The 9802-nt window shown below is 37.7% G+C and overlaps 1 protein-coding gene across 1 annotated transcript; it reads right to left on the reverse strand.

Moving 5' to 3' along the window:
• Positions 1–3547: 3547 nt before the first annotated feature.
• On the reverse strand, positions 3548–8457 carry LOC108577389 (protein kinase C). The gene is made up of 9 exons (XM_017940534.1): positions 8128–8457; positions 7368–7428; positions 7079–7304; positions 6149–6180; positions 5477–5547; positions 5247–5388; positions 4603–5163; positions 3934–4529; positions 3548–3831 (listed from the first exon to the last, which is right to left on the reverse strand). The coding sequence occupies exons 1-9, from the start codon at positions 8455–8457 to the stop codon at positions 3667–3669; spliced, it is 2184 nt and encodes a 727-aa protein (XP_017796023.1). The 3' UTR covers positions 3548–3666.
• Positions 8458–9802: the final 1345 nt, after the last annotated feature.

Below are 9802 nucleotides of genomic sequence, written 5' to 3' on the forward strand. Positions count from 1 at the left end.
TTATTTCTTCTGACAAAAACGAGGTATACAACCGAACGAGATATATCGCGATACAACTATCGATAAAACGATGCATGGTGCCACGAAACTTTCAAACGCATCGGTAAACCGAAAAAAAAAAAAAGAAACTTTTCTTTACTATACCTAGCGACGATAACTTCTTTTTTTGTTTCCTTTTTTTTTAAACATACAGGATAATTGTTATGCGGTAATTCTAGATGTAACAATACGTACACCTTATAGCAGTAATTTCCTGTTCGAATAACGCACGAAACCGTCTTTTTTTAAGCGTAGGCCGGACTAACTCGTCTCTCTTGAATGTTAACATAACCTTTTCGTAGCTCGATAGATCGAGCCAGACCCGCTCCCTCAGTATTCTCGTTCTGACTAGATTTACGATAAGTGCATGAACGCAGATGAATGGAGTGCCGATCATCGTCGATTGGATAATTTTTTAATATTACTTTAAATACAATTTTTTTTTTCATGAATAATATAAAATAATAATAAAAAAACAAGCTATCGAGTTATTTAAAAAAAACTCGAGAAGCATTTAACGGTACGAATTAAGTTCTACTATATATCAATAAATAAATAATAAAATTAAATTTTGACAAATATTAGCAACGACAAAGATACAGCACTCTGAATTTAGTACACGGAGAATAATATCGGCCCATCGGTTGACACATCGATAGGATACTATAGTTGCTGGTCAGTAATTATTGCTATGCAAGCAAAAGCTGTAAAAAGGTACGATCAGCTACATTTACATGCGGACGATCATTGCTTTGCGTCAATGATCGTAGATACGACACCGCTTTCGTGAAAGCGGTATCGTACATATATACATATATATGTATGTATATACTCTTACAATAGATTAATTCTCCTTGTACTGACGATATTCATCTCATACATCATTAATTTTTAAGATCGTGCGACGAGTACACAAGATGTGTCGTGGCTTAGAACATCGTTTTGTTCACATATCGATTACCTCGATGCTGCGAATCTCGTACTTCGAGTCCTGCACAGGCTCGAAGCACGTAGATTGCAACACGCGATTTTGAGGTACTCTACCAGTGATTTTTTGTTTGTTTTCTTAAACGGATCTAATATCTACGGAGGACATAAAAACGTAGGAGTATGACACGACGACAATGATCACGACATCGAGTTACGCGCCTCTGATCATGCCAACAAGCCACTCGAATACAATCTGGGGCTGAGTGGTTGTCGTCCAGTGGCTCATTACAAGACAGACGCGCCAAAATATTTTTTTCTTTTTTTTTCTTTGCACTACTGCACGATTTCGCTGCAGTTTTCTTGTTCCTGAATTTATCATTACTAAAACGTATTATCAACTAATTGTTACGCTATCATTACTATTTACCAATTAAACTTTTCCCTTTAAAACTATCAACGACGATTTAAAGTTTACACCAAGGATTTAAATGGAATCGTGATTCATTCGCGATCTCGTTTTCGCTTATGAAAGTTTCATGGAAAATCTGAACGGAATCTTTGGTGTAAACTTGACGGCACGGAACGAGGGACTACGTACCCAAATATTATAGAGTATTTTGTTTATCCTTCTGTCTACTCGATTCTTAAATTCGGGAATACCTGTCTCTTATCTATTTCGAAGTAATTCACCCCTGTCAGCCGTCACGGTCGACAACGATGCCCGATTGAACATAACCTCCATTGGTTTGACGCTTTTCACGCGTTTCAGCGTTTTCACGCTGCGAATAAGGCTCGACTATTTCATCACTTAACGCTAAAGAGCTTTCAGCTTTTTTTTTCTCTAATTTAAGTACACGAGTTGATGCTTCAAGCTTTTAAAGACACCTAACTAGAGACAACACGTACGAAGATTCTGGAAAGTGCATCAATATCTCTAGGTGGACTGTTTCTTTATTCTCTTAAGTCGCTTAGCGGTAACTTCACGCGTTTACACGCATATATGCCTTGTGTATATATATGTGGTATGTGTTGAGTAAAACTGTGAAAGACTCAACACAACAGCAACACCAGAGAACATAACGCGATCGCAATTTCTTTTAAATTGTCCTCCGGTGTTTTCGATCGCCGAGTCTTACCTTGTCCACTGCAATTTAGGCGTATGTTAAAATAAATTAAATTTATACGTGTGTACACATACGTATATATCATTTTGTGTAAACTTTTGACGGAGGCCACCAGTGGACTCCGTCGCGTCTATGGTTGCTTAATATTCTATGTTAAGTATGAAACTCCATGACCGCCTGGTCAGATCGTATCCTGCTCGATCTTCACCAAGCGAGCATGGTACCCTTTTTATTTTTACTCTTTTTTTTCTCTTTTGTTATATTTAAATCCTATCGGAGAAGCGCTGCGAGATGCTCCTCTGGGTAAAGCTCGACGAAAAGTTTAGACCGTTCGAAGACACGTGATCTCGTTCGAACTGGAACATAACTTCTCGATTTCTCTATATAATTACTATATATATGCTATGTATGCACAGGTTTTACACAGACTCGACAATTATAATTGCACCTGCTGTTGCTGGTATTACTTAAAACAAACCCAGCTTACGTTTCAGTCTTGATCACTAGTGCATTTGACACACTACGCTGAGACTTAAAACTTGACTTATTTTTTAAGCAATAATCGGAATAATTCGATTGTTATGTGCTACTGTGTTCTTTCTGTCGTAATAAAAAATAAATCTCATAGGTTGTGAAGGAAAACTAAGTAACGTGTAAGTACGTAAGCGCTAGAAACAAAATGCGTAATAAGTGCCAAGTCTTTATATACGATTTTAACCATGAGTCTGTAAATCAGAAAAAATTCCACGTGTTCCGGGTGGAACTAAATCTCGATTAAAAAACTGATACAACATCGGTGGTTTTCTTATGTTCCAGACTCAAGGTTGTTCCTGTGCGAGTACTTCTTTTTTTCACTGGTATAAAACACTTTTTGTATTCAGAGGTATCCTCTAAAAAACGCTTTGAGAGGAAACGAAATATACAGTTAAGAGGTTACTGAAAAATTCTCATTGATTCGAATCTTTCGTCTTGAGAATTATCGATTCAACGGAAAACGATAGATCGCCCAGCGACCTTTACCATCATGCCATCGAAAATGACTTTCTTTGCTTTTTCTTTTGTACTAATTTTCTTAACCGGTACTCAATCTTCAAAGTACGTGATCTTTATCATTGTCAATGCCGCGAATTAAATTTCTCTCATTGACACGTTTCCTCTCGATCACGTTCTTTCTTGACTTGTTGCAGAAAACAAAGGAAATCGGTAATTCTGCCAAACCTTTTAAGACACTTGGATCCAAACGTGTTTCTTTTTTGTGTCAAATTAACGCCACGCTTTTGCTCATTCATTTCTCTGCGAAAATTACCACTTTTTTGTACGCGAAACAGACTTTGTAGATTCTAGCTGGTTTCCCAATTTCTTGGCGATCTCCACCACTTTTGTACAGCTTGAACGTTGCTTCCGATGACACGTACAATTATCCCCTTGGAGATAAAATACAAAGGAGACCCCGAGCAGCTTCAAAAACGCCGATGTTCAGCTCTGCAGATTGGCATGCTCGCCAATTTTCCAAGCAAGAAGCGTTTAAGATGATATTAACACTGAATCCTCTTCATTCGCTCTTTCTTACTTCTTATTGCGCTCCAAACCTGGCAGGATTGAAGTCTTTGTTGACGAAGGAGAAACCTTGGAATTCTTCTTGGTTAATGTCATTCACTTCGTCCGGATCTTCTGGCGTCAATACCGGATCTTCTCTCGTGAATTCCGTATCGAAGTTCATCGCGTCCTTTTTGCTTTTCTGTAAACATGCATGTTTATCATGAAATAATTTTCAATGAAAAAAAAAAAAAAATAGTTTAGCAGAGTGTATACTTCGCGTTGATAATAAACGTAAACTTACAATTTTTGGTCTGATCGGTGGTTTCACTTTGCGTGCTTCAAGTGCGTCCCAATCTATTTCTTGAAAAAATGGGTGAGCTTTTATGGCATTCTCGCCGCCATTTGCAGTAACACAACCTAATCTCCTGGCAGCGTTTTTTGTCATAAACCCTTTTAAAATAGAAACTGCCTCTTTTGAGATCCAGATAGGGTAGAGCACCTCGTCTCGTAAAATAGATTCAAACAGATCGTCTTCGTTATCCGCTTCGAAAGGTGGCTGACCAGCCATCATTTCGTACATTAAAACGCCAAGTGCCCACCAATCGACACTAGCACCATAGTGCAATTCTTGAAGAATTTCAGGTGCTATGTAGTCAGGTGTACCACAAAACGTTGTCGTGGTCGTTGTCCCTTCGATAATACCCTCTTTGCACATTCCAAAGTCTGCTAATTTACAGTGACCTTCTTGGTCCAGTATTATATTGTCTAATTTAAGATCTCGATAAATAACGTGATGCTTGTGGAGAAATTGCAATGCGAGTGTAACTTCTGCCGCGTAGAAGCGTGCTCTTGCTTCGTCAAACTTTCGAGCTCTCTGGATGTGAAACATTAAGTCACCTGAAAAAATCAAATAGTTCTTTAAATTTACTTAAACCAACTTCAATTTTTTTTTGAATTTATTGATTCTTACCTCCATTCACATACTCCATAACAAAAAACAACCGATCAATTGTCTGGAAACAACTGTGAATAGCTGTGAGAAAAGGATGTTTCGCTGCCAGTGTTAAAATTCTCTTTTCAGTCATTGTGCATTCAACATCGTCGTCTTGTATGATCACGTCCTTTCTTAAAATTTTTACGGCGTAAACTTCGTCTGGATTGGATTTTCGTTCCACTAGCATCACTTTTCCAAAACTTCCTTTGCCGAGGACTTTGAGGAAATTAAAGTCTTCGATACCAAATTTCCTAGCTTCATTCTCAGGTACTGCATTTTCAGGAGAGACAGTAACTGGTTCTTCCGCCCTTTGAACTAGCTGTGAGTTATCTGTCGGTAACGTATCCGTGACTGTTACTGCCGTAGTTGTTTGGCCAGAGTGACATGTTGTTGTTCTATAAGTAATCTTTGGAGTTTTTATCTGTTTATCTGGTGATATATTCATTGCACGTAAAATTTCGGCCATAACTTTAGTGTTAATACCACAGTTGTTTGCTACATTTTTCTGGCACCTCTTGTGAACATTCATATTACAAGCTGTGCAATGAAAAAATTAACAGGTATTACATATTTGTATAAATCATTTTATGAAAAACAAGTATGTTTTGTTAGAAATTTACCTTCACATTGTAAGCCTTGCCTGACTATACCATACATGAGTGAGCCACAATGGTCACAGAACGCAAATTTTTTGTAAGTACGAACGAAAAAACGGTGTGGCATGTCTATACTGAATCGTGGGCTTTCTGTGGCTTGGCTTGACTGAAATCAAATGTCATTTAAATATTAATGAATTCAGTTTTGTAATACTTAATGAATTATTAAGAAAATAGCGATAAATTGCATATACCTCAGCTTTCATGCCTGGACATTTTGTGATAACCGACTTGTGACATCTTTTGTGAACTACACATGTGCAGACTGAAACATAACAATGTCTAATTGAATGTTCGCGTTTTTTTTATGACATTCAGCATAGCATGACCAAAGCTGGCTGCATGCGTGATTAGACGCATTGATTTGAAATGACAAGCATAAATAAAATTTGGTGGATGTTGTGATAGTCTTGCCATAGGAACAGTATATAAGCTTAAACACTGAAGACAGAATATAAATTCTAAGAATGTGATAAAATGAAACCATTAGAACCTCCCAATGATCTGTTACATTTCACTTGGAAACATGCAATGAAATATTTTCCCATTTAGTACCATGTTAAATCATAGCTAACATAATTCTGAGTAAGAAGTTTGCTGATGTATTATGAATGTTAAGTTTTATTTTCCACATTTTATTATAAAAAGCACAGTATCAAGTATTGAGCCATAGGCCAAATCAAACATCATAAACTTCAGATTTTCAAACTGAATAGTGAAAGTTTCTGACTGCCCTAAATGCTTTGATTCTTTATAAAGAACTAAGTACACATACACACACCTAGATAAACATATGTTCACACAAAGGTAGAGCAAGCAAATATATAATTATAATATTTGTTAATAACGTGTATGTGTCTTCTCACCTTGACACTGATAGCCCTGCTTGCCCAAGCCCCTGAAATACAACAGACAAAACACATCACATCATCTCCTTGTATACCCTCAATAAAACACATACGTATGCTTTCTTGGGCCTTAAACCATAATTAGATGTTTATGCCAGTCTTTTAATGATGGTTAGAAAAAATTACTATTAAATTTGTGTTCCTGTTTTACACTTTTGTAATAATTTCTTAAAAATGTTTTTATTATTATATAAAAGACTTGTTGTATACAGGTATTAAGACACATTGTTAACTTGTAGGTAATTTCACCAAACAGTACATGTAGTATATGCTTGCAAAACCAATGCATGCAGCCTATTTCTGGTTAAATAATTGATTCCAATAAACTATACAGAGTATTGTGTAACTATGACTTTACCATAGAGAGGTAAAAGGGGAAAGAATATTTAGAAGCTTGAAAATTAATATACCTAACATGTTTGTTAAATCTTCAGTTCCCTACTCCAAAATAGTATGTTATATACTGATAAACTAACAAAAAATTATTTTTTGTGTATCTGTTATAACACTAATTTAGGTATTAAGAAAATATATACTGAAAGGAATATTTCAGGTAATATTTTAAAAAGCTATGTATTTTCTTAATGATACTACAGTATATTCTAAGAAAACCAAAAACCCAGGCATGCAACTTCAATACTTTTAAAATTTTTAGAAATACCAAAATCCCATGTTAATTTGGTGTGCACCAAATTATTAAATTTTAGTCCACATTGTTTAAAACTACTCTAATTGTAATGATCTTTTAAAACATACACACCAAATTAAATCTACCACTTTATTTTATGAAATGGTTGAAATTAGTAAATGTTTTGAATTAGTGTTAGAGTATGCTTGTGAATTAGATTCTAAGCAGTGTTATTAATATATTTTTGTGAAAATACATACCATATGAAGTCATGGCAATGAGAACAGAAAGTTGGTTGTCTCAGGAAAGTAGCCATGAACTTGTGACCATTTACTTGATGAACCCTACGTCGCATAGCACCCCTTCTCCGGTTGAAACCCTGTCGTTCTTTGAACTCCACCAAGGGTTCCTTCCCAGAGGTGATGCTGCCACCACCTCTGGCTCCAAATCCTTCTCCATCACCTATACCACAGCCTGATTGTTGATCTAAAATTTTATTATAAAAGTATATCCTACATGCATTCCTTCTAACTATTACCTGTTCCTTACCTTGATCATTCCACTTCAGATCGATCCTAACTCTTAACTTTCCTTGAGGTTCAAGGTCAACCTAAAATGAGTTTAATTTCATGTGATGACTCAAAAAAATGAATAATATTACTTGGAGGCACTGAGGTTCATGAAAAAGATATTAATGTTTAAAATGCTTAAAAAACTTAAATATTAATTGAAATGAAGTTTCATTTAATAATATGTACTATGTAATGTTAGAATAAGTTTATGTATATAATAGTATCTTTCCTACTTAAGCTGTAATCGGTCATATTTTTCAATAACCTCATGATTAATATATCACTCAAATACTTTACACTTTTGTGATCTTTATGTATTTGCAGCATTTTATAGAAACTTAATGATTTTTAACTATCACATGTTTCCTACCTAAGGAACATCTATCGTCTATCTTTCTTTGCCTTGGTTTCTATTGACACAATCTTATCAGATTACCTTGATTTGTCCTATAATGTCATAGTAAAAAGAATACACACAGATTACACGTTGCTTTTCTACTACACATGTCAACAACAAACATTATAGTGTCAACATGAAATTAAGTCAAACTGATTGTTTATAATTAAACAAAAAATCAGGGGTTAAAATATAGAAACACACACACACATAAGCATAAACAATTAGGAACTAAAAGTAAGTAAGAAACACTTTATTCTACAGTGTCAGTAAAAAATTTAATAAACATACATTTAGTAAAAAAAAAAAAAAAATTAGAGCAATCGTATCCGAAACCAACCCATAGATCCGCAGTCTTGTCATCCCTGCGGACAAGTTCCTCGAAAGGAATACTGCAGTTCGCGACAAAATAATCCGGCGGTAATGTCGCATCGTGGAAGACAGTGAGTCCGAGCATCACCGCATCCTGGACCTCGTGCGTGAAACACTCGTTCCATACCGGGTCGAAGGTTTTTGGTTTGGTCGACGAACGATCAAGATGATTCTCGTCGACGTCCAGCTGAACGTAGGGATCAAGTATTGGTTCATCCTGCCAGAACTTGCGTTGCTTGTCCGTCGCCCTTAGTCCAACTGCCTCGCATATTTCGATCTTCACTGTCCCCGTGAACATCGCGAATCAGACGCACTACACGATTTAATTGAGAAAGAGAGGACAGAGGACGGACGAGCCAGTCGACGGGCTGTCACGCCTGTCGACGAGCTGACACTTCGAATTGCGCGATCAGGTTATCCAGAATCGAATCAACTACCAGAGTCAATTGAAATGGACCGCAGTTGTGATTTTGCAACGAGTTCTCACGGTCGTAAGCGATCGCTGGAAGGTTCGATATATATATGTATATACGTGCGATATGAAAACCTCCGTATGATTTCACAAATAGGTTCCCGCGGTAAATACGACCTTCCGTAGAAATGTGTGGCGCACCGCTTCGAATATCCCGTCCAACGAGCCTTCGGATATCTTTCTCCTTTTCTCTCTCTCTCGTTCTCTTACACGTACACTCTCTTCTGCTCTTTCTCCCTCTGTCCCTCTCTCTCACTTTATCTCGCTTCCAAGTTTCTGCCCCTTCTCTTTCTCCTCCTCTCCCTTTCCCTTTCCCTTCGTCACCGCCACCAGCACCGTGCAGTTATAAACACTCGGCTCTCTTCGCGTTCACATATAACAGACGCGGAAACGGAAGCTGAATCGGCGACGGCAGCAACAGGAGCCTGTCGTCGACACTGAGACGCAGAGAAGGTGGATGCAGGACGAGCAAACGCGAGGCGATGCTGCTTATTGTGAGGCGCCCTGTTCGCAAGTGCAAGACCTGTCCTTGTATTTCCGATATCCTGAGGGCCATTAAGCTTCTCTTTCTCTCTTGGATTCTATCCTTCGTGTATGTGTTTCCCCCCCCGTTCGTGGGTCACTGAACGATTCTATACAAGACTTACACCGTAAAATTCTTGTTTCACGATTTACGAGAGGAACGACGTATCGCGGATAAGCACTCGTTTACCGTCCCTGGACAGCCCCTCCGACCCGAACCGCTCGATTGGTCACTCCGCGCTTCGTCTAAAGGGCGACTCGATCTCGGCCTCGAATGCCTTTCGGAATATCTCGTGCGTTTCCGTCGAAAGCTCAGGCTGCGTTTCCACCCGCGGACCGAACGTTTTATTCACTAAATTCGACCCTGGATTTTTCGACATATTTCTTTCGAAATATTACACGAATGTTTCAGTATAGTGTGATCAAAAGTGTATTCGTGACTTTTCGTGTATAAAGTGCATTATTCACTAACTCGCCAGGACTCAACTATATGGAGAGCTTGCGGAATAAGTAGAAACACTAGAATGATGCGTGGCCATCTGATTGGCGGAGGTCTGGCTAAAAAAAGCGCGCTTCTACTTACGGCACTGGTATCCAGCGTGTACTAAAAGATCCAGAGCTATTTAGAAACTAACTCTTTTCGGCTAAA

Source organism: Habropoda laboriosa, unplaced genomic scaffold (genome assembly GCF_001263275.1).
Source record: "Habropoda laboriosa isolate 0110345459 unplaced genomic scaffold, ASM126327v1 scaffold648, whole genome shotgun sequence".
Lineage (NCBI taxonomy): Eukaryota > Metazoa > Arthropoda > Insecta > Hymenoptera > Apidae > Habropoda > Habropoda laboriosa.